Consider the following 27,685-nt stretch of genomic DNA (forward strand, 5'->3'; position numbering starts at 1 on the left):
TGTCCTGAGCATTTAGAATTTTAGATTATGTCTATAATCAAATATATCACTGAAGGTTCATGTGGAATTATAGATAATTGCATGAGTAGATTAATTGCATACCGATCAATTATGAGAGAAATGTCTCTCCGGCAAGATTAAAGATCTCAAAAAGTATATATTTTTTTACTTTTCTGAATTAGTTTTAGAGTCTACATCACTGTCTTCTGTGTTTTAACCAGTAAATCAAAATTCGAAATATTATTAATTTTCACTTAGGATTTAATGGATTTGAATATAAAAGTTTATTTCTGTATCCTAGAGCAGTACATTCGAGGAACTATACTTGCAAACATTATCTGACAATGTGAATTCAATAAATAAATTACAAACTTAAAAAAAACACAGAAAAAGAGTCAGATTGGCCAAAACATTTAACAACCCCCTTCTCTGCTACCACAGCAAGCTGCTCCAGCCCCACCTCTCTGCACTGCTATCAGCTCACAGCCTACCCACAACACACCTAACCTTTCCCCCATACCGTTTACCCCCAGCCCCCACTCCAACCACTACATACAGCCCCCTACAGAAGCCCAGGTGATAATGGTCTGAGCCTGAAGCTGGGGAAAGTGCCACAGCTGTGGAAGACATCCTGCAAGATACCTGTAGCAAAGACGTCGTGCCCAAATGACTTTGGGGACTACAGACCAGTAGCACTGACCCCACATCTGATAAAGATGTTGGAGAGTTTGGTGCTTGCTCATCTCCGACCTCTTAGTTTGCCACCAGCCTGGGATTGGAGTGGAAGACGCTGTCTCATGCTTTCACACCTGGAAAAGCCTGGGAGCACAGTGAGAGTCATGTTTTTTGACTTTTCTAGTACTCTTATCACCATCCAACCTGCGCTCCTGAGGGATAAGCTGGTGTACATGTGAGTGGACCATCATCTGTCTAGCTGGATACTGGATTACCTCACAGACCGACTACAGAGAACGGTTCTGGCCTCGTTCCTCTTCACCATCTACACTGCAGAATTCATGTTCAGCTCAGCAACCTGTCACCTGCAGAAGTTCTCTGATGACTTTGTCACTGTCGGCCAGATCATGGATGATGATGACAGGAAGTACAGAAGACTGATCCAGAACTTTGTGGACTGGTGCCAACAGAGATGCCTCCAGATAAATGTGGAGGTAAACAAAAGAACAGGTGGTGGATTTCCATTGGCACAAACGAACTTCACTCTCACCAGGGAAAGAACATTGTGAGAGTGGACTATTACAAATATCTGGGTGTTCATCTGAACAGCAAACTGGACTGGACAGATAATACTGAGGCAATTTACAAAAAAGGAAAGAGCAGATTCTGTCTAAGGAGACTACTTTTTTGGAGTGCAGAGCGAGCTACTGAAGACCTTTTTTGACTCTGTGGTGGTCTCTTCTACAGTATGTGCCATCTTCTATGGGGTGGTCTGCTGGTGCAGCAGCATCTCTACTGCAGACAGGAAGAGACCGGACAGGCTGATCAGGAAGGCCAGCTCAGTCCTGGGGATTCCCCTGGACACTGTACAGGAGGTGGGAGAAAGGAGGATGGTAGCTAAACTATCATCATTGTTGGGAAACGACTCACCCACTGTATAAATCTGTATAAATCTCTCTCTCTCTCTCTCTCTCTCTCTCTCTCTCTCTCTCTCTCTATCTATCTATCTATCTATCTATCTGAGCTGCTCCCAGGTAACAGGTCACCAAAATACACAACTGGGCAATAACAATAACAAAGTTTTTGTTCAATAACACTAATTTATATATATTTTTTGCAATATGTTTGAAAGCGTAACTACTTTTCTTTTTCTTTTGTATTTATACACTGTGATGTATAAACTTGTATTATGTCTCTACTTTTATATATTTGCACATTTCCCTCATGTAAGTCTTTTCACCTTATTGACTCTTTGGTGAGTCTCATATAAAGTGTCAAGAAACACACATTCTACTACTTGAGCCAAAGCCATGGGATGCTATCACACTTAAAAAGGCACAGAAATACAGATACCTTTAGAACAATTACTAGTTTTGCTATGGTTTAAGCTAATTTAGTGATTTATGATCGATTTCAACCCAAAGACATCCGTGGACCTCTTTTATGAAGCCAGCACAATGCCAGTACTTGATTTTTCTTACACCTTTGAGGCTGAATGACCACAAACCTCCACAAGCACACTCCAAAATCTAGTGAAACATATTCTTTAGTGTATTATAACTGCAAATGGTGATAACATGTGGAATAGGATGTCCAAAAAGCACATACCAATGTCATGCACAGGTGTCCCGAATTTTATTAATATAATCTATGTCATGAATCTAGACAGTCCCAAAATCATCTACCAGGGATATGCATGTGTATATATACAGTGTATATATAGGACCTAAGGTCAAGATGAAATAATGTGTATTCCTCACATAAGTTTTGAGTCAAAAGTAACTGTTTACATCGTCTCACCTTCACCTCGATGCTTAAACCGAAAACAGGAATTTCTGTGGCATTACTATTGCAATCTGAACCATAGCCTCTTCTCCTTTCCAGAGTTAAACGAGGATGAGGCGCTTAGTGTCTTCAGAATTCTAATGATCGTCTCCCTCCTGCTTCTTTGCCTAGCATTGCACCAGAGAGCAAGCTAGTTTGTAAAATACACAGAGGGATAAAAACCTACAAATTAGACCAGACTTAAATATTGTTGGTGTGTATAAGTGCAAATGTGTGAGGTTTTCTTTGAGCCTCATTGTTTACACAACCCCTAACAGGTCCCTTTTCTCGACTGGGAGAAAGTAATCAGAGCAGACAGAAAGAGACAGTGACTGCTGTGTCTGCTAACATTCTGAATCGTGTTCCTCGCACAGAGGCCCCCCAGTTCCTGCCACTCTAGATTTCTTCCATGTCCCCGAGGGAAAAAAGCGCCCACACCGCCAAATCAGCCGGGCTCACACAGCTGAGACGCGACGCTTCCTTTAGAAACTTCCACGCCGGTGACGTGCATCAGCCTCGTCTGCGATAATATCTGAGAAAATAATGGAAGCTTCAGGCCACGTGTGCTTCACCTCAATATGTACACTTATCTTTTATGGAACGGTGACTCAAATGATTACTGTCAACGCTCCACAGAGAGTCACATCGCATTAGACGGAAATGCTTGGCATGTCTCAGGTCTCCGCAGAAGACACGATGAGAGGAAGGAGGAGAAGATGGAAATGGAAAGCTATGAATATGAGGGTGTGTTGTTGCTTATTCATTGTTTGATTTCAGAAGTAATTAACATTGGATTGAAACATTTCATATCAGCTTGGATATGAACGGATTTATTGTTGATTTGCCACAACTTTTTGCTCCGCCCTGCTACATACTTATACTTTATACAGTATGGTAGTGTACGTTGCTCTGTTTTGCTAAATGATGTACTGTAATTTGTTCAATTATTAACAAATTACAGTATTATTACTTATGGTATTTTCAAGTTTAAATGGGGTCATCAGAACGCATCTCCATCGTAAGGTGGGCACAACCTTTTAATCTTTTATAAGCATTTGTTTCGAATACACCTTACATTTTTGCAGATTTTAAGTTCAAAACTCAACAAAACTGATGATTTGTTCAGCATTAAAACAAAAACATGCTCCTGAGGTACCAGTGACCACTGTTCCTGCTCCTCTCCTCTGCTCGGATCTGCAAGCTTTGTCTGCCTCTGGATGATGTTTTCTTCAATTGGAGGCCGCTGGCGATGGTTCCACACCAACGGCCTGGGGATTCATGAAATTACGAAGTAACACAGGAGCTTTAAGGATGGATTTGCCACACTGACTCAGGACTACAGTTTGCATTTGATCACCATCACTGCACACCTCAACATCGTTTAGCTGTAATAAATGGACATTCTGTGTCACCCAGATGAGGAAGGGTTCCCTCTTGAGTCTGGTTCCTCTGAAGGTTTCTTTTGCCACCGGGTTGGCTCGTTACAGAAAAGCTTAGACTTATAAAAAACAATTTAATTAATTCTTTCTTACCACATAATCTGTGTAAAGCTGCTTTGAGACAATGTCCATTGTTAAACGGACATTTCAGGTGTCCATTGTTGTGGACACCTGAACTTAAGACTTAAGAAACTCCACTCTTCTGGTAAGATTTTCCACTAGATTTTGGAGTGTGTTTGTGGAGATTTGTGCCCATTCAGCCAAAAGGGTGTCAATAAAGTCAGGCACTGAAGTAGGGTGAGGAGGTCTGGAGTGCAGTCTAAGTTTCAGCATTGCCTCTAACCTTGTGGTAACAGTTTGGAAAAGAACGTAGGAAGAGTAAAGTGTCCTAATACTTTTTTCCATATGGTGTATTTAATGTTAACTTGGTTATGCGCTTTAAGTGATTACAAATGCACTGCCAGATTACCTTCTATTGTTATAATTTCCAAGATCAATCATTATTGACTTGAAATTTGACGTTACAAAGCTCTGACAGCTCTGGAGAGTCCTTCTACACATTTTTAATAAGCATAAAAAAATATCAATAATGATATTTTATGACAATTTATATTTTTAAGTACAAATGATATCATAGTTTTATGATGACCTGCTGTTAAAGATCCATCTGACCAATCAGAATTGAGAATTTCGCATAGGCGTTGTATACACTTTATAAAATAAATATATAAACAGTTATAAATATATAAACACGTCTGTTTTCCTGTTTCAGCTAATTATCACGTGGAAATGTGAGGTGTGGAAACAGGAAGAACACAAAACCTGTGCAATTCATGTCAGTTCAAGTTTAGAAAAAAGTCAATGTCTCTTCATGCTTCTTTCTTCTACAATACAAAATGAAATATAACCTGCAGTAGTTCATGTACCAGAACACTAGAGGGACGCAGAGGATCATTTAAAGGCTCTACTTGTCTATATTAAGGGAAAAAAATTGGAGGACTCACCGAACTGCAAATTTGAAAGTTTCTCAACTCCAATACACTTGATCCTGCTCATTTGGGGAATTGTAATCAATTTTCTATTCATTTTTAATAAAACTAAACTATGGTTGTGTCGAGCCAGTAGTGACTTGTTGAGTTTGGTTGAGGTCAGAGCTCTAAAACATGCCAGCCATGATCTTCCAATACAACCCATTTAAACCATATTCTCATGTAGCTGGCTTTGTGCACAGTTATGTCATGCTGGTTCAATTGGAAGGACATTTTTTGATGCTACTACAATTAATGCTACTGCAACTTTATAGTAATAGTTTGGGAAAGAACCTCATTTGGCTTGAAAAGTCAGTCACAATACTTTTGGTAATAGAGTATAGTATAGTATCTTCTTTTTCTTTCAGCTTCTCCCATTAGGGGTCACCACAGCGGATCATCTGTCTCCATACCCCCCTGTCCTCTACATCTGCCTCTTTTACACAACTACCTGCATGTCATCCATCACCATATCCATAAACCTCCTCCTTGGTCTTCCTCTTTTTCTCCTTCCTAGTGGCTCCATCCCCAGCATTCTCCTACTGATATAACCCATGTCCTTCCTCTGCACATGTCCAAACCATCTCAATCTCGCCTCCCTCACCTTGTCTCCAAAATGTCCTACATGCGCTGTCCCTCTAATAAACTCATTTCTAAAGAGTATTGTATAGTATAATATAATAGAGTATAGTACAGTGTAATACAGTAAACTATAGTATAGTATAGTATAGTATAGCATTGTACAGTATAGTGTAATAGAGTATAATATAGAATAGTATAGTATAGTATAGTATAGTACAGTATAATAGAGTATATTATATTACCTGGTCCCGTAACAAAACTTCTAAAAAAATTGCAAGTAAGCCATTAAGCCCTTGCTTCCCAATGCGCCTCATGTTGCTGAAGGAATAAAAAAATATATATATATAGTACAGGGTTAGCCAAAAAGAATGAACTGATATCATGACACATTGCTTCAGTTCTCAAGCATAGTCATGGAATGAGTCAGTGACCATTTGAAAGAGGAGTTATCTAAGTTGATTGTGAGTATAATACTTGTTACTTGGCTAGAGTTTTGTATTTCTTTTCCTTAATAAAATGTTGCGTAATAAAATCGGTTCATTCTTTTTGATTAACCCTGTATAATATAGTATATTATGTTATAGTATAGTATTGTTTAGTATGGATAGTGATTTGTTAGAAAGTATTAGCTCCCTGTTACTTGGTAAACATGCCTGAAGTAATAACTACTCATATTTTGACAGAATAGTAGTTTTATTTCAGCTCTACTGTACAATAACACACAGAATGGAAACGTGTACAAACACACTACGCTGTACAGCAGGATCGTGTTCACTGCACTCCAGTGTCCAAGGCTAAAACGTGTAAAGCTCACATTTTCTACAGTACATGGCAAATGTATACAGTATCACATGTACAAACGTCTGTTTTTTTGCTATACACTGACTCAGTAGCTACAGATCTGAACATCCAAAAACAAATTGTTCCATATAAAATGCTCCATTTTATTTACACATTGAACTGAATTCATACAAAATAAATCTACTGGAAAAAAACCCAAATACAATATGACTAATGTGAGAATAAAACAATTAAATGGTGCATCATGTCCTTACTAACACATGCCACATGGATCATTCACAGCTTAAATATGACCACGTTTGGAGAAAAGGCCATGAATGTTTATGTGTGTATAGTCACCTAAAGTGTTTGTTAAGCTGGTAGTCAGGAGTCTGAACATCTAAATAAGTGTAGTATTTTTTTATCAATAGGCAGAATCTACTCCCTGGACCGATTTGAGTTTTTAAAGGCCCTACAGTTTCTTGCAGATGTTTCTGCTATGCAAAATGTAACACAAAGCTTAATAAAAGAAATTAATTAAGAAAAAAGAAAAAAAAGAAAAAGAAGAACACAATCTTACACATACCCCAAATTTTGCAACCACGAAATAAACACTTGCTTTTCAATGACTTAAAATCTATTTTTATACATAATGGTAATAACTATATTACCATCCATATCAGTTCCAGCTTCACAGTTCTGTCTTTAGATTTTAAAAAGCAGGGCTTAAGCGGATTCAAGGGAGATTCAAGTTTATCAATTCTTACGATTCAATGATTTGTTAGCATCATAATCCTTGTAGCTCCAGTAAGGGAATAATAACCTTTATCAAACATTTAGGAAGGGGACCATACTTTAAAACTATTCTTGTGTAACTCGTTAGCTACCAATCCTCACAAGTCAACCTATGAATTCCTGAAAATAAAAAGCATGAAGATTTTTGGTTGGACCACATTAACAGTCAGGTATCTGCAAAAAAGTACATGCTTAAATCAAAAAATAGTTAATATTCAAAATGTGTATAAACACATAAATCTGCAAATATAAACAACTTATAAAATCAACTGATTTGCACAGACGTGACAATTTCTAAAAAATAAAAAAAAAATGTCGAAAAATAGCAAAATAAGCAGGCAAGTTTTGAATCATTTACAGTGCACCCAGAAAGTATTCACAGCGCTTCACTTTTCCCACATTTTGGTATGTTACAGTATTATTTCAAAATGGTTTCAATTAATGATTTTTCCTCAAAATTCTCCAAACAATACCTCAAAATGATAGAGTGAAAGAGGTTTGTTTGAAATCTTTGCAAATTTATTAAAAAAAACAAAAAAAAATGAAAGAAATCACGTCTATAATTATGTACAGCTTTTGCTCAATACTTTGTTGAAGCTCCTTTGGCACCAATTACAGCTGTAAGTCTTATTGGGTTTGATGCTACAAGCTATACACCTATTTTTGGGCAGTTTCTCCTATTCTCCTTTGCAGAACCTCTCAAGCTCCATCAGTTAGGTTGGGGAGCATCAGTGTAGAGCCATTTTCAGATCTCTCCAGAGATGTTCAATCGGGTTCAAGTCTCTGGCTGGGCCACTCAAGGACATTCACAGAGTCGTCCTGTAGTCACTCCTTTGTTATCTTGGCTGTGTGCTCAGGGTCGTTGTCCTGTTGGAAGATGAACCATTTCCCAAGTCTGAGGTCCAGAGCACTCTGGAGCAGGTTTTCACCAAGGATGTGTCTGTATATTGCTGCATTCATCTCTCCTCAATCCTGACAAGTCATCCTTGTAGTTCACTCTAGGGATGGCATTGGCCAGGTAATGAGCAGTGCCTGGTTTCCTCCAAACATGATGCTTGGCATTCAGGCCAAAGAGTTCAATCTTTGTTTCAAGAGAATTTCTTTTTTTTTGACTCCAGGTGGGCCGTCATGTGCCTTTTACTGAGGAGTGGTTCCAGACTAGACACTGTACCATACAGACCTGATTGGTGGAGTGCTGCAGAGATGGTTGTTCTTCTAGAAGGTTCTCCTCTCTCTACAGAGAAGCGCTGGAGCTCTTTCAGAGTGACCATCGGGTTCTTAGTCACCTACCTGTCTAAGGCCCTTCTCCCCTGAGTTTTGTCCGGGGGGGCCCACACTAGGAAGAGTCCCAGTGTTTCCAAACCTTTCCCATTTACAGATGATGGAGGTCACTGTGCTCATTGGAACAGAATTCCCCAGATCTATGCCTCAATACACCTTTGGACTTGATGGCTTGGTTTGTGCTTTGACATGCACTGTTAACTGTGGGACCCGATATAGACAGGTGTGTGCCTTTCCATTAAATTTACCAAAGGGTGGACTCCAATCCAGTTGTAGAAACATCTCAAGGATAATCAGTAGAAACAGGATGCACCTAAGCTTAATTTTGAGTGTCATGGGAAAGGTTGTGAATACTAATCAAGTCAAGGTTATTTCTATAGCGCGTTGTCATTATGGGGTATTGTTTGTAGAATTTTGAGGAAAATAATGAATTTAATCCTTTTTTAAAATAAGGCTGTAACATGATGAAGTGCTGTGAATACTTTCCAAGTGCACTGTACGAAAACCGGTTGAATTCGCACTTTAGTAGAAACTATAGATTTCTTTATTTCTTTATTTACTTTTATATTTTCTGTCTCTCTACAATATATCCAATATATTCAAAATCTTATTCTGTGAATTAAATAAACATATTACGCACTTAATTCAAATAATCCCATAGAAACTGCAATAATCTGTACATTCGTCCTATAAATATCTGCAGATAAAGAATCTGCTCAGTCACTTTAACAATCCATCAGACAGGTAAAGTGCAAAAAAAAACAAAAAAACGTTTTAGCTTCAGGGAGTATGTGACAAATCATTACTGTGACTAATTCAGAAAAGTTTTACAATAAGACCTACAAAGCAAGAGGTAACCGAGTCAAGGCCATGCTGTAGATTTGTAGCTAATACATCACAATCCCTACTTTCTCTGTTCGAGTGATAGTAAAATTGTGATCCATTCAGATAACAAAGAGCTGAAGACTCTGTTTCCCGAAACAGACCCGCTCTCATCTGGTCCGAATACATGTTTAAATGTTCAGACATCAATGTTCTGATCTAACTGCACTCTTAAACCCACGCTGGACAACTCAGAAGCTTAGATAACTCATAACAGATGTTGTGTCTGGGATGTTTAGTATTTATTCACAGTTGCCCAGGTATCGTTTAAAAAGAAAATACATTTAATTCATTTATTTGGTATGTAGCTCTGTTGAAGCTTAATGCAGTATTTCTAAGACCTTTGAGTCAGAACATAAAAGAGAAGAAAAACTCTAGCCAGGCTCCAACAAGTCTTGAACAAATCAAAAGGTGATAATCATAAACTCTTTGTGTGTATCAATGCATTTAATTAGTGAACTAGAAGACCACACATTAAGTTATTTTATGTTATATGTAGCAACCATTTTTTTTCCAAGCAACCAAAACATGTGGTCTGGAAGGACAAATTATTTTGACTAGAATGGCACCAATAACGTTCTTACAGCAAGTCACGTTCTAGAGGTCTAGGGTCCCCCTAATTAATGACTCTTTAGGGCAGACTTACATGTCCTAGTTTGAGAAACACTCTCACAAAAGTAAGTACACCCCTCACATTTCAGCAACAATTTTAGTATACCTTTTCAAGGAACAGTAATATATGTCATTAATTGATTAGTGGAAGAGGAACCCAGCAACAACGTGTGCAGCTCTGTTGAATTCCATACCTAAGAGGAATAAGGAAGTGCTGAATAACAGTGGTGCTCACACAAAATGTTGACAGTTTAGACACAGTTTTGACATGTTCGCTTAGGGTGTACTCACTTTTGTTGCAATTACTGTATTTAGACAATAATGGCTGTATGTTGAGATATTTTTAGAGGACAGTAAATCTGTACTGCTAGACAAGCTGCACATTGACTACTCTAACCATGTTTCCTTTCTATAGTATTGTGGCCTGAGAAGATTTACTAAAATGGTTGCTAAAATGTAAGGGGTGTACTCATGTTTGTGAGACACTGTATATCCTAGCATTTCTCGCCATTCAGAATATAAGAACACTCGTTATTCCCTTTTCCATAATTCAAACAAACAGTATAGGTACCAGTTTGATATCAATTGTAGTAAGAAATTTTAAAACATAAGGCCCTCCAAAAAACTAAATGTCTCAGAAAAACGCAAAGGCTCTGTGAACAAATCTGCTAAAAGCTAGCATGACTAACAGCTATTCTGTAGGACTGAAACAAGAGGCTCACTGGAATAGATAATACCTCTTCTTCTTCTTAAAAAAAATTGAATACTCATTTCAACTGACTGTGTGAAGTCAACCTTTACTGTGTTTGTGTGTGTGTGTGTGTGTGTGTGTGTGTGTGTGTGTGTGTGTGTGTGTGAGAGAGAGCTTTCTTAGCAGGGGGAGGAGGAAATATGCTCAGGACACTTGAGCAAAGCGGGGTAGTTGGAGCTCATCTGAAGCGAGGCTTCGCTGGAGATGTCTGACGGACTGCGTCCTCGTGTCCAGGCGTCCGGGTGAAGGAACTGAGCAGAGTAATCAGAGCAATTACTGAGACGCGGCCCGTAGAAATTGGAGTGGGGCCGGTACATCTCTTCCGCCGTGTATCGTTTCATGAACAGGTAGACTGACATCACGCCCGCCGCCTGCAGGAACGTCATAGAAATATCAGAGGAAAGCCAGGTTTACCAAACACGAGGAGAATTGTATTGAAATGGAGAGCTGAGCTGGGTTACCTCAGTGAGCAGGAAGGAAATGGCAGCGAAGGCGAAAGACCATCCGTATTTGTAGCTGAAGTAGGCTTCGTTTGTCTTAGTTCGGTTTAGCATCTCATCGTTGATGTTGGAGATATATAACACCAGACCAACTACTAGAGAAAGACCTGGATCAAAGAAACACCACAATGATGGTTTGCTCTGTGACACTAGCCTTTTTCCACCAATCACAGCACAGCAAGTCATTACTTGTTAAACAGTTAACATCCTGTGGCGGAATTTTATTTTATTTTACTGAATGTTGTCCAGGAGAACCTAGTTACTTACCTAGTTACCTAGAAACTAGCATTATCTGATACACTGTATATTATTTTATAGGACAGTGGCTATTTGACAAATTGATAGCCGATTTGTTGATCCCACATCATGAAGTATGTAAACTTACCAATTTAAACTTTGGGATGATTAAATCACTAAAAACTAATCGAAAGATGTTGAATTGTGGGATGAAAAAAAAGGCACTGCTGAAAAAGTACAAAGAAAGGTTATATACACCAATCAGGCATAACATTATGACTGCCTGACTAATATTGTGTTGGTCCCCCTTTTGCTGCCCAAACAGTTCTGACCCATCGAACATTCACAGCATTAACTTCCTCAGCAATTTGAAATACAGGAGCTCGTCTGTTGGACCGGAAAACACGGGCCAGCTTTTCCTAACCACGCCTCGGCCTGCTTCTAACACATCAACTTCGAGGACAAAATGTCCACCTGCTGCCTAATAAATCCCACCCACTAACAGGTGACATGATAGAGATAATCAGTGTTATTCACTTCATAGTTATGTTATAATGTCATAATGTTATGCCTGATCGGTGTATGTATGAATACAGGTTTTGTTTCGGCTGTTCTGCTACCTGAGAGAATGAAGAAGATTCCGGAGACGAACGCTAGGATGGTGCGGTGGGGTCGGATATGACCGATGTTGCTCAGGACAAAGCCGATGAACATGAAAAACAGACTGACCAGTGGGAACGGCGTGGCCGAGCGGATCATCTCTGGACACACGCAGACACACAGAGGAGAAAACCTACATTACTATTAATGTTTGTCACACTGACTGGCTTGAAAAGGATTCAAAGGGTGACTGAGAAAGAATAATTGGTTAGTGTAATCTTGACAGGGAAAAACAGAGTCTTCTTGTGATTGGCACACATAAATGGGAAGAATGGGAGAGCATTAACATAGTTTAAATTCATTACATTTAAAGTGGAAATATATATTTTTTTTATACTTTCAGTGCATATACTTACTTGGGTAAATTTAAGTTATAAGAGGCAGTATAGTGTGTAGTTTTGTGCACTGGCAGAAAACATCTAAGCCTTCAGTGGTGTCCTGCCTGAGGCAATCCACCTCTCAATTCCATCATTATCATGCCACAGCTATAGAAACCATCAATATTATACAGAAATGCAGTATAACAGAGCGCTGCATCACAGACAGGTATCTCATGAATGAATGCTAAAGCATGAAACCCAATGCACAATTCAACAAGTCTCCTTTCACCACCTAAATACATAATCTCTAGCAGAAGCATTAATATTAACGACTAAAAAACCTCCATGCATTTCATGTATTTTTGCTGTGTATTATGTTTTTCCTGCGGTTTTGAAACGAGGGCAAATTGTGTGTTTTTGTGCTATTTTTACAGGAAAGGATACGCAAACGCACAGTATAAATGGTTCAAAAACGTTTAACAATTGATTTTCTTGTCTATCTTGAAAATGTTCTTTTAAGCATGTGTTAATTTCTTTGCCGTTGTTAGCCGTTGTGGAATGAAAACAGGGCTATTAAATCCACATAAATGTATTTAAGCTTACGCAGTTTGCTACAGATATGGCTTGTGAGCTTTGACTTGTGCGTTCTCTGAACAGCCAATCGAAGGGTAAATGCCGTTGTTATTTTACACCTGCTAGATAGCTTCAGTGCCATCAAATCTGATTGGTAAAAGCAACAGTCTTTAAGCTGCATGTACTGATTGTGAAGGCTGGCGGCAGATGCCTTTGATACTGGCAACATGTGATGTAATGGCTGAAATCTGATTGGACAGAAACTCCAACGTAAACAGACATTCCTTGTACAGCGCACCTGAGGAAAATGCTATGCAATAAAATGTGTCAGTGATTCTGATTCAGAGAAGGTCATGTTGGCCTTTGATATATGCAAATCATTTTCAAAACAACGAAGTGGAGTTGAAATTCAGGGACCATCGGGAACGCATGAAGCACTAGAGCTTTAAATCCTAACTGCTCAACTCAGGCACTATGGATAAAAGCATGATCGATGTAATTAATAAGCAAAAAGATATATTTAATGTAGATAAACCTGAGCCTGTATAAATAAGACATATGCACTTCTTCATTTATAAATGCACTGTTCAATCTGGCTATTCATGGGTGTCATGATGTACAGTGCAGTACATTGAAATCCCAGTGGAAAATGGTTCTTCATGGATAATGTAGATTACAATTCCTATCTGTGCATGCGAGGAAGTGCACGTAGGCTTAGTGTGTTAACATTTATTATTCTTCAGCATCAGCGCACGGGTATAAATAGCATTTCCCCTGTGGGCCATGTTACAAAGCTATACATATGTACAGCATGTAAACGGCATCCACACTTATAGCACTGCCTGCAGCTTGCTTGAAATAACTTCAGGTCCAACCTGGAGGCATAATTATCATTTGCTGTTATGCTGGATTTAATTATAGTAGGCTTTATTGTGTGGCGTTATCAGGGAAAGAAGAAAGGGCAGGACAACAACTCTGGGAGCAAAGCTATTTACTAGTTAATTGTCAGATTCGCTGACTTACGTTTTATATACATTATCCCACAAAAGTGAGTACACCCTTCAAATTTCAGCAACCATTTTATTCTATGTTCCCAATGGACAATACTATAGAAATGAAACTTGGATATATTTTATAGTAATCAATGTGCAGTTTGTATAGCAGTACAGATTTACTGTCCTCTAGAAAAAATTCAACATACAGCCATTATTTTCGAAATAACGTACAACAAAAGTAAGTACACCCTAATTGAACATGTCAAAACTGTGTCCAAAGTGTCAATACTGTTATTCAGCACTGCCGTAACCCGCCTGGGTATGGAATTCACCAGAGCTGCACAGGTTGTTGCTGGGATCCTCTTCCACTCCTCTATAATGACATTACGGAGCTGCTGAATTGTAGATCCCGGGTGTTTCTCCACCTTCCGCTTGAGGAAGCCCCACAGGTGCTCAATAGGGTTCAGGTCTGGATACATACTTGGTCACTCACACACTAATTACGATGTATGAGGGTGGTGCAGATGTGGCTGCAGTGAAAGGAGACTTGTTGAATCGTGTTCATTAGGTTTCTGCCTTTAGTTATGGCATTCATTCACGCTGCATGAGATACCCGTCTGTGATGCTCTGTTATACTGCATTTCTGTATAATATTAATGGTTTCTATTGTCGTGACATTTGTAGAACAGCATGTCTCGGACAAAAAGGCTAATATTAAGGATGATTTGAAAAATTAGCTAAAGGATTATATAGCCCAATATTTCTTATTCAGATAATTAACAGTTATTTACTGAGTACAGTAAATGTTTAGCATGTTGATTGATATGTTTGTGTGTTATGTTCATCCTGACTCACTGGGAACACTAAACAACCTCAGCAGGATAAAGCCAGTAGTGGCACTTACTCAGAACACTGACTGTGGACTCGGATGTCATCTGGACATTCATAGGCATGACATACTCGATGGTGAAGCAACGACCCTTCTCTTTTCCTAAAACACAGCATCAAAACAAGTTGCAACACATCAACAATATCTAAACCGGATTGCACTGTAAATCACAATGACTTCTATTATTTGGACATTTCATGTCCCTAGTAAACACTTAGGTTAGGACAATCTCTGAAAATGGAAGTATTAGAAGGCAGAAACGATGCTTCAGTATTATAGCTCATAGCTGCCGAAGATTAAAAAAAAGAAATAAATAGAAAGATAAAAAAAATGTAGGGGGCCTGGTGGAGAAATGAAATACAGCAATGATTTATAAATGGATTCCATGAACTAAAAAATAGATTCATAATGCTTTTGATTGCACCGCACCAGCAGGTGATCAGTTCTTAATCTAAATGATGTGTTGCTTGTTTTACACAGCCAGATGTTCTAAAGGTTAAGGTGGGTTGAGTGCATGTGCGTGTGTGACAAAGTGCAGTCATTACTACAGGTCTAAATGATTTCCTATTACAACAAACTAGACCACTGTGCACACAGGGTTTTCAATCGAAAAAAGCAGTAGACAAACTGCGTGACACTCATAAATATTTCTTCACCAGTCTTTGATTAAAAACACTTCACGCAGTTTAACTGACTTTAAAAATAAAAGGTGGTGCGAATAAAATGCAAAAGTTTGAGTAACAGTGATAATTAAGCTTCATTCAAATTGAGCATTTTTTCACCTTATCAGAGTCTTTTAAAGTATAACAGTTCACTCTCAAATGAACCATTATTTTGTATTCAGATTCACTTTTAACAGTTATTAATGGGAGACCATGAGGTACAATTCGTTTTTTTTATATTGCACACAAAGACATAATAAAGATGATATAATTAGGGAAAAATGAAGCACTAAATCTGTTTCATTAAAACATACTATTATCCTTGTGGTTTTATCACATTCCTTTGGGCACAAGCACAGAACAAGACAGGTGCTTGAGAGTTCTCTGTGTAGGGCTGTGTGGTATTTTAACTGAGAAGAAACTTCACTTGCTGGCCAGATACACAGCACGCCAAGATTAGGAATCACAGCTTTACTAAGTTGTCTTTAAATGTAGTGTTTAAAACCTGGAAACCTTTTAATATTGTACCAACAGACACTTGAGGGACTGAATGAACTGTAGAGGAACATACTGTTTCACAGCAGAGTTACAGAGATTGAAAATAAAGCAAAAGGAGAAGATTCAGAAGGATGTCACTGTTTTTTTTTGAAGATAAATTGTACAGTGTGCAGTTTAAACAGAAATGAAATGTGAAGGTGTTGTTATAGTCTGCGCATCATGTGATGTTTTGTCTTGCCATTATGATTTGTTATCTGATAACATTTAGGAGGTGACTGCCTATAGGCTGCATTGTTCACAAAATAAAAATCCTTCCAAAAAAAAAGCCAGCGAAGTGCACTGTGTGAGTTTCATTGAAACGATATATTGTAGATGGAAATGGTGCCAGACCCCGAACAAAGATTAGGTACAAAAACAATCTCACCTGCAAGAAAACAGACCCTCCAGAGGCCTGAGTGGAGAGACATGCGCATCTCAGTGCTCTGGTTGAGGGGCATAATGATTCCCTCCTCCAGGTAAAGCCAGTAGTCCGTGCTGACAGCGATTCCCAACAGGCCCAGACTGCACACAGCAAACACGCTGCTCAGCAGCATCAGAGCCTTCCTCCCACACACACTCATCACCTCGGCTCCAGCAGGGGGGCAGCACGTACAGGACCAGGGACCTGCGGCGGAGCATACATACAGAACATGTGAGTCATACTTTTAAAAGGCATCAAGTCAGGTTAAGTCAATCATCAAATACGTCTATATCACGATCATTGCTTTCATGAACAACAATATGTAAGACTTTTAATTCACGATTGAAAGGGTACAGTGTGGATGGAGAGGTTTTTTGCCTCATCCACAAAATGTTGCTCGAATTTGATTCAGAGAAACAAATTTAAAAGAGTGAAAAGTGTACATTGTGCACACGCATTAAGATTTCGAGACCTCTATTTAGTGCTACATTACCCAGTAAATTGAATCACCTGTGTAGCATATATATTCATTCCTGGGCACTTTACCAGCATTTACTTCTAAATATTGCCTTTATGTTTGTATAAAGGGTTAGGGGGTTCCCACACATCTGTGCTCATAAAACTCTGATGTGTTTGGCTTTAATGGTTTTCCATTCAGTTCAGTTAATCGAGGGTATCCTCTGCTGTCTCTGCGTGGGAATATAAACATTGTTTATGCAAAGTGAACCATGTGGACTTGCTGCTGATGGGTGATGCTTCGTTGCCGGTGCGGTTCAATGGCTTGCCTTGTCTGAGGGAGCTGTGCCGCAATAACCCCCTGACACAGAAAGCTTTTGTTTTTCGAGTCCATTTATAGACTGATAAATCCTGTAATGCGCACGTAAAAATAGGTATAAGATAGTAGTGGTGTAAAAGAGGTCACCATAAAAGGTTACAAAGAGCATTGTCAAACAGGTCACATCACATTATGTAATATTTTGTTTCTCTGAATTAAATTCTGGCCCTAACACCCCCTTTGGCGTGGGTCACAGAGAAACAACAAACACTTCTCTGGGGACTAAAACAACCAGAGCTTGTCTTGTTTTGTGTCCAAGGGTTGAGTCATGTAGTGATAACAGGAATCAAACCTGACATGACCCAATTCGAGCAATGGAACCAAGCATGTCACGCATTTTCGGTAGGCCTTCATGGGCATTTGAGCTCATTAACTGGGAAAAGAGAAAATATTGGCTATGTCCAATATTATTTTTTTAAATCATGCAAAAGCAGCACATATGTTTGGATATATACACCAATCAGGCATACATTTATGGTCACCGATCATGCATAAGATTATGAGCACCTGCCTAATATTGTGTTGGTCCCACTTTTGGTGCCAAAACAGTACTGATCTATAAGACATTAACAGCATTAACTTCTTCAGCAATTTGAGCTACAGGAGCTCGTCTGTTGGATCGGATCACATAGGCCATCCTCCTGATGTGCATCACCTTGGCTGCCCATGACCCTGTCGCCGGTTCACCATTGTTCCTTCCTTGGACCACTTTTGAGACCACTGCAGACCGGGAACACCCTGCAAGAGCTTCAGTTTTGGGGATGCTCTCAGTTCTAGACCCAGTCGTGTAGCCATTACAAATTGTCAAACTTGCTCAAATTCTTACGCTTGCCCATTTTTCCAGCATTCTATAAGACTTTTACTAGGCTTTGATCTGTGCCCATAATACATGGCCCTCTCTAAATATTTAGTTTTTTGGTCCATCTCAATTTGTACAGCATAAAACTCAATCAGACAAAACAGAAAAATATCGAACATGCTTATTTGGCTTCACCAAACAGTGCAGTAATTAAGAGAGCGGCTGTTGTACATGAACATGTCCATGTTAGATGATAAATGTAAGATACTATTTAAAATAATGACTGATAATCATCCATAGAAATACAAAAATGTCCACACACCCCTACCAAACTGGACTATTTAAAGACTTTCTACTGCAGGTGTCAGTCACCATTAAAAAAAAAGAACCCTTGGCAGAACAGGACATAATGAACAGCTCTAAGACTTTCAACACAATCTTTTCACAGAAGTTACATTTTGAAGAAATCTGTTAGTTAGATTTCACTGCTGTGACAGCTGACAAGAAGTCACACATAGGTCAAGTGTGCAAACTTCACTTTTGGACTCTGCAGCAGCGGAAAAACTTATTCTCTGGAGTACAGAATCACACTTCTTTGTCTGCCAGTCCAACAGATCATTCTGTATTTGGCAAATTACTAGAGTGCAACCTGCCTCAGTGTTTGATGGCAAAGTGTTGGAAAAGAGTGTTGGAAGAACAATGATCTGCGGCTGTTTTTATATAATTCATGTGAGGCTTGTGAATGCCGGTGATGATAAAACCTAACGATGCAGCATGCCTAGATGATACTTAGTGGTTGCAGTTACAACGTGCCAGTTTTTGCGTGCACAAGCCAAGTTCCTTAAAAAAATAATATAAGCTACATAACTTGGGCAGCACGAGGCTGCATGCACAGTCACACGAAGCACCGACTTTAATAAGTCAGTGTGCTGAAAGGCATAGTCCAGTGTGCATCGGGAGCTGTGCTAATCTGACCACGTGCATCACCATGTCTGCGATTTCATCATGGACAGCAAGTTAAACAGCAAAACTGAATGCTCTTTGGCATTCGGCACCTACGCTACTCGCCAGATTTGGCTCCTGCGGATTTTTCCCTTTCCCCGAAAATAAAGATTCGTCTCAAAGGTCTCCGTTTTAAACCATTGCTGAAAGTAATGTCTTAATTAAGACTTGCTCATTAGCTCCAAGGTAGGCAACAGAAGGTTGTGAGCTTTAGAGATTGTGAGTCATCTATTCCCTATACTCTTTATCGCAGGCTATGCTAATCAAATCAAAGCCTCATAACAGAGCATCTTTATAGTGAAACCATGGTGACCATTTGGGGCTGCATAAATCACTGACCAGGTGGGTGTTAGACCACTGAGAGGAAACGGGTTTTTATAGAGCACTGCTCCTTAGTTTACCTGCCAAATGTTGGAAGGTGTTTTTCTGTCTATAAAAAGGCTATAAACTAAATCGAAGTGACTTTTTAGTCAGTGCTCTCTATCTGTGGATATGGGATCTGGCTAGCCGATTGACTTCCTACTTCTCTGTGTGTTTATGTGCGAGTTTTCAGAGTTGGAAGAATGCCACAGCAGATGCAACCACTCATTGCCAAAGAATTTCATTTTAATAAATCGTGCCTATCCTGAATGAACTACACCAAAACCAATGTACTGCATTAAAGATAATGTGTCAAGTAAATATCTTCCCTATTGGTGTCTGCTGTAATCCAATGTTGACTAACAAAGTTTAGTTTTCTCATGCTCCTGCTACAGTAGCTGTCCACTGAGTTTTGCGTCATTTCGTGGGAGTTAAGTTTCTTCTGTTCATTGCAGTAGTTCATCTTGCTGCCATCTAAAGTGGGTGAAGCTTTCTATTTAAGGCAGTCTGTTTATCTCAAGCATTAAATAATGGCAACAAAACACCCAATTAATCTTAAGATAAAAAGAACTGAACGGACATGCGCATTTCCGAACTTTCTGCATGCTTTGAATGTGTATCTGCACAGCCGAAATCACAAAACATAGCATGGTTCTGAATAGCAAATCAGAGGCATTAGTACTGGCCAGTTCAATGCCCCTTAGGAGGCTGTATTTATATTCAGCATGCTGCTCTTTGTGTTTATGGTCTCATACTGTGGATCACAGTCTCAGTTTGATCTCCCATTCTCTCAGTTCCGGCTCTGTATCTCAGTGCATTAATGTTGCAAAGGCCTTTTTTGTGGAGGCTTTAGAATCCTATGCTATTCTCTCGCTGAATATCAATGCTAGCGGCTTATTATTGACAAATGAGATCCTCACTAAGTGGTTCCAGATGGTTTGTATTTATGTCCTTTAAATCCTACATAGAGGAAGTGGAATATCTGTTTCACTTGTGTTTTACTGTCTGGTTAAAATTTATTTAAAATAATGGTTTACGAAAGCTTTGCACTCCAGAAGCTGTGAAATATTTCATTTGCCTGCAGGTGATGTTTCTTCTATGAAATAGTATGTCTGGTCTCAGTAGACTACAGAGGCAGGTCTGATTCCTGCATGGTATTTAATTACAGAAATGTGGGCAAGAACTGGCCATATTATGATGAGGAGGCTTTTCTGCCTTGCTTGTCTCCTCTATGAGCTACACACAAGAAGTCATTTGATGCATGCAGTAAATTATAATCAGGGTGGATGATATGTTTCTATATGACAGGACATTAATGGTTTTGAAATGTTTTAAACAATTGACAGATATTTCAATTACTTATATGATGAAGAATAACAAAAATTTCAACTGAAGTTTAACAATCCATTGTATGACTTTTTAAGGGAGGTGGTAACTCAGTGGTTAAGGCTCTGTGTTACTGAGCAGAAAGTCTGGGTTCAAACCCTGGTCTTGGCAAACTGTTAATCTTGGAGCCCCTAAGAGGCCTTTAACCTCAGTGCTCTAGGAGTGCTGCATCATGGCAGACCATTGCTGGGATGTACAAAGAAAGAATTTCACTGTGCTGTAAAGTACATGTGAAAAGTATAAAACACCATTTTTAGAGCAGTGATGGTTTACTGGTTAAGGCTCTGGCTTACTAAACATAAGGTCAGGGGTTCAATCCACAGCACTGCAAAGCTGCCACTTGTTGGTCCCTTGAGCAAAGCACTTAAACCTCTCTACTTCAAAAACAATGTATGTCCTTGCATCTGACCTTGCACTGTGATATGTGAAATTGGGGAGGTGGTAGCTCAGTGGTTCAGGCTCTGGGTTACTGATTGGACAGTTGGTGGTTCAAGTCTCTGTGTTGCCAAGCTTCCACACTTGGGCACTGTACCATGGCTGATTTGTGCTTCCTTGAAGAATTTCACTGTGCTGTAATTTATATGCTCATGTTTGTAGACTGGTATGGGTTGATGAATATAGGTGTATCTGTAGCTCCAGAGGTTATATGTCAAAGAACCCTCATCATTCTAATATGAAAGGAATTTGCTCGACTGCTTAAAACCAAAAGAACAAAGAAAACTTGTAGCAAAAGAAAAACAAAAATATTTTGCTCATTGTTATATGTGTGACATCACAACTATCACTTTGTGGGGTTTGTAATTCAATGTGTTTCTGATGAAGAGAGAGAGAGAGAGAGAGAGAGAGAGAGAGAGAGAGAGAGAGAGAGAGAGAGAGAGAGAGCAGCTCATTTCCACACAGGGTGTGGGTTTTCCTCTCTGGCTCTGGGCCTGCGAAATGGGTCAGGACACTTTCAGGTCAATAAGACACACACACACACACACACACACACACACACACACACACACACACACACACACACACACACAGCTACACCAGCTTTAATTAAAAGCACCAAAACTTTAGCAGCTCTGCCCAATCCTCTTTAACCATGTAGATGATGGAAAGAATTCCAAATCTAGAGGAGATGGGAAAATGTTAAGGAAAAAGCCCCATGGATGCTAAACCTGGAGGTTTATAATGCAAAAACAGGATAAAGCTTACTGGACAAACAGCTCGGTCTGTTCATAACGTTGTAAATATGTGCCTGGTTATTTTTAGTTAACACCATGAAGCGCAAAACAGTTTAAGGCTTTGATAATAAGCTTGTTTTGCTCATTTCCTAGAGACAAACAGAGATGAGCTTTTGACCTATTTCCTGGGCCTTTAAATGTAAAGGCAAGCTCCATGCCAACAGCACTATTATTAGTTCTTCAATATGACCAGCGATGTGCGTTTGCATGGTATGTAATTGTATCTGAGGAGACAGAAATGTATTGATACTGGTTATAGAAATGGTTATTTAGACCTCGGCAGGTAATAGGTATCGATCCAATGCTGACTTCAGTTTACAGCAAACAATAACATTTCTAACTAAAAAAATAAGCTCAATATCACCCAGAGAGCTGCTGGACCCATAGAGATATTGAACCAGCAGGTTGATGATTGTCACCTTTGTGTGATAACACCGAGTTTACTTGTGTGTTTTGTTGGTCCTATTAGGGGAAAAAACATGAATCAGAGAGGATGAGAAACAGAGCTGACACTTAAAAAGGTTGTACACATGGTAGCATAATCTTGGAAACTGTTTATATACTTGGGCTAAAGAAAAGCTCGGAAATATCAAGACAGTTCTTGTTTTATTCTTATTAATGTATTTCCTTTGAGTGTTAGCAAAATTCTAAAAAAGGTCCACCAAGTGGTAGCCCAGTGGTTAAAGTGTTGGACTACTGATCAAAAGGTCGTAAAAAAAATTGGCAACCTTTGAGCTGAATTTTTATTTTTGGTAAGAGGGCAAAGTCCGCAGGAGCCAAATCTGGCAAGTCGGGTGGGTGTGGAAGAGAGATAATACTGTTTCTGGTGAGAAACTCTGTGTTCGGGGGGTTTGGTGACAGGGTGTTCTAACTTGCTGTCCATGATGAAATCGCAGATGTGGTAATGCACGTGGTCAGAATAGCACCAATCGCACAGCTCCCGATGTACATACGTTGATGTTTTTTGGCACACTGTCTTATGAAGGTTGGTGTTCCCTGTGGCTGTGCGTGCAGCTTTGTGCTGCCATCTGCTGGCATGTTACAAAACTAGTCTCAAACCTTTTTGATACCACCTCGAAGATATTTCCATGAATGCATTCAAAATAATCAGGTTAAGTTTATTTCTATTGCAGCTTTTTAAATCTTTAGAAATAAAGGGAATTATGTGTATTTATTCCTGGTGAGCAGCCTGGGTGACTGTGGCAAGGGAAAAACCTTAGATGTTATGAGGAAGAAACCTTGAGAGGAACCAGACTCAAAAGGCGAACATCCTCATTTGGATGATCTCAAGAGTGTGATTATAAGTCATAAAAAACAATACAAAACGCAGGTAAGTGAGAACTACAAAGAGCACCAGAGTGTGTGATTATGAGTAATGTCCTTACATAACTCCTGTCCTACAGCCTTATACAGTCAGTTGACATCCAATTTATAAAATAGCTCTACAACTGAGATCATCAGTCATTTATGGTAGTAAATAAAAAAGGCATATTTCAGACATAAAAACTCTGGTCAGATGAGACAAAAGTATTTTTTTTTAGGTTTAAACCCCAAGCAAAATGTCAGAAAAACATAAGGTAGTAATAGTTGGCTGTATAAGTCCATCTCTTATGATGAATCATCGAGGACCTTGTAGAAATCTTGCTTTTTTTTTTGAATGCACATAAACTTACACAAAGGTTCACTTTTTAGCACGACAACGACCCAAAGAATACAACCAAGATAATGCTGGCTTGGCTTTGTGACAATGTCCTTGAGTGGCTTGGCCAAAGCCCAGACTTAAAAGTCATAGAAAATTGGCAGGGAGAGTAAAAATTGGCAGTTCATGAACACTTCCCATTCAATCTGACAGAAGCAACAAGAGAAACTGCCCAAATCCAGGTGCACAAAGCTTGGCAAGACTTTGGCAAGCCTAATGAACACTTAGAACCGAAATTGCTTTAAAAGCGACTTTCATAAAGTAGTAATTAATTAATATGGAAATGTACTTTACAGCAAAGTAAACAAGTAATCTATAAGACAATAGTTTGCATGAACTGACCTACACAATCACATATGGGTACTGTACATATGTTTATGTGTGAACTTCTACAGTCACCCTCCTTTCTGTTGCATCTGCCAGTTCCACTGTTAACGTGCATCAGTGTGACTCCTCTGACTTACACACACTCGAACAAATATACAGAGTACATACCAAAATGGCAGGCTGCTTCAAACCATGACATGACTGTCATGAAGATTTATGCATGAACATCAGTCTAGCTCTTCACTTCACAAACATGCATCAGTCTTTTACCCACTATGAATATGAAAATATGTCCATGAAACATTTACTTGAAATAGAGCTACATCAGACTGAGTGTTATAAATAAATCGATATAACTTTGAAACCAATAGACACAGTTCAATAAAGCAATGAGGAAGACTCATACATTTCAGGTATAAGTTTCAACAGTAACCCTGATCACACTGTACAATGTCTTTAAACATTTATGAAACAATAAGTATACTTAATCTTTCTTTCTCTCTCTCTCTCTTTCCCTCTCTCTTTCTCTGTTGGGTTAAACCTGCTCCTGTGGTACAAGTGACCAGTTTTCCTGTTCCCTTCTAATTTTCGGACCTGCTGGATTCATCCCGGCGCCCTACCTCTGGACAGAATTCTCATCAATTGGAGTCCAGTCTGCAGCTGGGGATGGTTCCACATCAACAGCCTAAAGATCCATGAAGTTGTCAAGAACTTTGAGGACAGATTTGAAATGTAATTAATATTAAGTTCTGCATTACCTGCATTATTCTGCATTCTCTGCATTTACCTATCACTAAACAGCACACCTTAGCAATGATGGAACTGTAATGAATGGATATTCGGTCCCACTCAGATGAGGGTCGGGGTCCCTTTTGAGTCTGGTTCTTCTCAAGGTTTCTGCCTCATGTCGTCTTAAGGTATTTTGCCACTGGTTTGCTTATTAGAGATTAATTCAAATTATTAGGAACAAACCTATAGGCACTAAACTTACACTCTAACAGAATCGTATAACCTTTTTTATCTGAGTGAAGCTGCTTTTAAACAATGCCTATTGTTAAAAGCGCAATACAAATAAAAGTAAATTGAAATGAATAAGATCAGCGCCTGGAAAGCTCTAGAAAGTTGGAGAGCTCTGGCATCTGTATTTCTCTACCATTTTTGTAAATGATGATGATGATGAAAACTAGAATCTAGAAGAGCTTTAGTAAAGAATGGAACAAAAAATCCTTTGATAAGCAAGCAGGGGTGGTGGCAAATACCCAAAGTTCCATTAATTTTAATATTAGTAATTTCTCATAAACACCAATGCATGTTTTCACCGAGCTGAGCAGAGACTCCAAGTGCCATTGATGCTACTGTTTTTGATCAATACGACCAAATAATACATGGACACCCAAGTGATGATCATACAGTATATATGCTTTGATCTCTCGGTGGAAAAAGGCCACCATAGGACCCTGGGAGGGTTATTATTCTGACCACTGGAGTTCCTACAACATAATTGTGGCACAGCACATACTGATGTAATTACCCAGACCAGTTTACTTCATACAATAGGGTTGTTTCTTTCAGATTCTCTAATACTGACTTCTGTTCCAGACCTTGTTACAAATCACCACATTGCTAATAGCTCATGGGTGCTACGCTTTTTCTACTCGGTCTATGACATTTGAATCTCCAAAGCTGACAGACAGTGTAGCAAAAAGAAGAAACACTTCTTCACAAGAAAGCACTTTACAGGCACAGTATACATGTAAATGTACACAACCCTATCTTTCTGAAAGCAGATTTAAACATCGTCCTATACCCTATTTTTTCCCTACTCTTTTTCCATACCACGTACCATGCACTGTACAAACCGACTTTAACTTTGAGTATTTAAAAAATATGAATATAAGAAGGCTGGGAACAACGCAGTTTTAATTAACAAAGATTTGTAAATAGAATTAAGTCAGCATCCTTATTTGTCCATTCTTGTATTAGCCCTGCATTTAGTCTCTCATCCTGCATTCAGCTAATTGCACATATATGCCTGAGATGGGATAAACCTAAACAGTTTTGTTTGGCAACTGAAGGTTGCTGAATTTTATTTGTTTATCATCTCATTCAGTATATTTATAATTTCTGCTTAACTTTGCTGGACCAATGCCATGTCTGCACCAAGTCTAGGTCACTGTCCACGGTGCTGAAATGTAATCATAGGCATACCTTTGGCACTAAAGCCCTTTTGCAAAACATAATCAATAATAGTTTTTATGCTGCATTAGCATGCGTGTAGATAATGGCAGCCTGAGGGGCTTACATCTCCAATATAATCCTCCAAAAGATTGCTCAAAAGGTTTTTTTGGGACTGCTTAATCTTCACAAATGGAATATATATTTACACTGATCACATTTTATGTTTTATGTTCAAGTTCAACTTTTCCTTAATTGAAAACCTTGAATGAAGTAATATTTTATGACGTGTACATTTTCATATCATCTGTTAATTAGCACAAATACGTATAAGTCTGAATAAGGCTTTTCTTGGGATATTTAGACCTTTTTTATGCATTTATATTTTGCAACTTATTTCCAATATAATCTGCCTCACCATGATGCCATGGCAACAAGACCTTCATATCAATGTAAGCACAATGGCCAAACACACACACACACACACACACACACATATATATATATATATATATATATATATATATATATATATAAACAAATAATATATATAAAAGAAATAAACAGCAACTGGCTGCAACTAGATAAACAAGTGGAATAGCAGCCAGAATAAACAAAAGCTTATTTCTACCTGCCTGAACTAATCTTCATGAATGGACTAATATATTCTCTGTGAAATATTTTATTTTATTTAATTTGTCAATTAGCATAAATGCACAGAAGTCTGAATATGGATATATGCATTTCTGCAACATATTTCCTATTTAAACTGCCTCATAATGCCATAGCAAACAAGATCTTAATATCAATGTAAGCACAATGACAATCTCAGTTTCTATACTCTCTCTCTCTCTAGATAGATAGATAGATCTTTGTTCAAAAATACTTAAATTGAGTTTTATTGTGCAAAAAAGTGCAACTAGTTCAAGCTACTTAATATGTATAATTGCATGTGTAATTAAATCATAAATAGTGTTTATAGTAGATGCAAACGAAGTGAAAATCCTTTAGAGGCGAATTATCGCGTCAGCAAACCTGCCAATTAGGTATTAATGCGATACTTTTGCGTGCAGATGAGTATAAACATACAGAATCGCATACCTTCAGTACTGACAGTCGGAGCGTTTGAAATGCGCGTGTCGTCCCCTCCGCGTGCGCCTCTCACTTCGGTGTTCGCGTGCTGAAATCTAAATAGAAAACGGGAGCGCGCGGCGTCTTCTCCGAGGCGTGTGGACGGAAACTATGGCGAATTTGCGCAATTCGGGTTTTGTTCATATCATCATTGCTAATATTTGTCGAAGTTCTCAACGCGAAAAACCGTCGAAGTGAAACTGCGTGAAGTTCTACACACTGTGGCACGCACGAGGCAGGGAGCGGAGTGCACGCGCATCGCCTACACGGCTTTCCTGCCACTTTTTTTTCTTGCT

General features: G+C 38.9%; 1 protein-coding gene across 1 annotated transcript; it reads right to left on the minus strand.

Moving 5' to 3' along the window:
- Positions 1 to 6,222: 6,222 nt before the first annotated feature.
- Positions 6,223 to 27,671, minus strand: cacng5a (calcium channel, voltage-dependent, gamma subunit 5a). Its single transcript, XM_046860407.1, has 6 exons — positions 27,360 to 27,671; positions 16,408 to 16,647; positions 14,839 to 14,925; positions 12,007 to 12,147; positions 11,111 to 11,256; positions 6,223 to 11,020 (listed from the first exon to the last, which is right to left on the minus strand). Exons 2-6 carry the CDS (start codon positions 16,601 to 16,603, stop codon positions 10,769 to 10,771), a joined length of 822 nt encoding a protein of 273 aa, XP_046716363.1. The 5' UTR covers positions 16,604 to 16,647; positions 27,360 to 27,671; the 3' UTR covers positions 6,223 to 10,768.
- Between the last annotated feature and the right edge of the window lie 14 nt (positions 27,672 to 27,685).

The sequence above is a fragment of the Silurus meridionalis genome, chromosome 1 (genome assembly GCF_014805685.1).
Source record: "Silurus meridionalis isolate SWU-2019-XX chromosome 1, ASM1480568v1, whole genome shotgun sequence".
Lineage (NCBI taxonomy): Eukaryota > Metazoa > Chordata > Actinopteri > Siluriformes > Siluridae > Silurus > Silurus meridionalis.

Excerpts from the sequence above, each read along its gene's own strand:
- cacng5a (XM_046860407.1), bottom strand. The coding sequence starts at position 16,603 with ATGAGTGTGTGTGGGAGGAAGGCTCTGATGCTGCTGAGCAGCGTGTTT. Across the intron at positions 14,926-16,407 it reads GAGGGTCTGTTTTCTTGCAG|GAAAAGAGAAGGGTCGTTGC; the intron begins GTGAGATTGTTT and ends GCTGTGTTTTAG. Across the intron at positions 11,021-11,110 it reads TTTCCTTCCTGCTCACTGAG|GCGGCGGGCGTGATGTCAGT; the intron begins GTAACCCAGCTC and ends ACGTTCCTGCAG.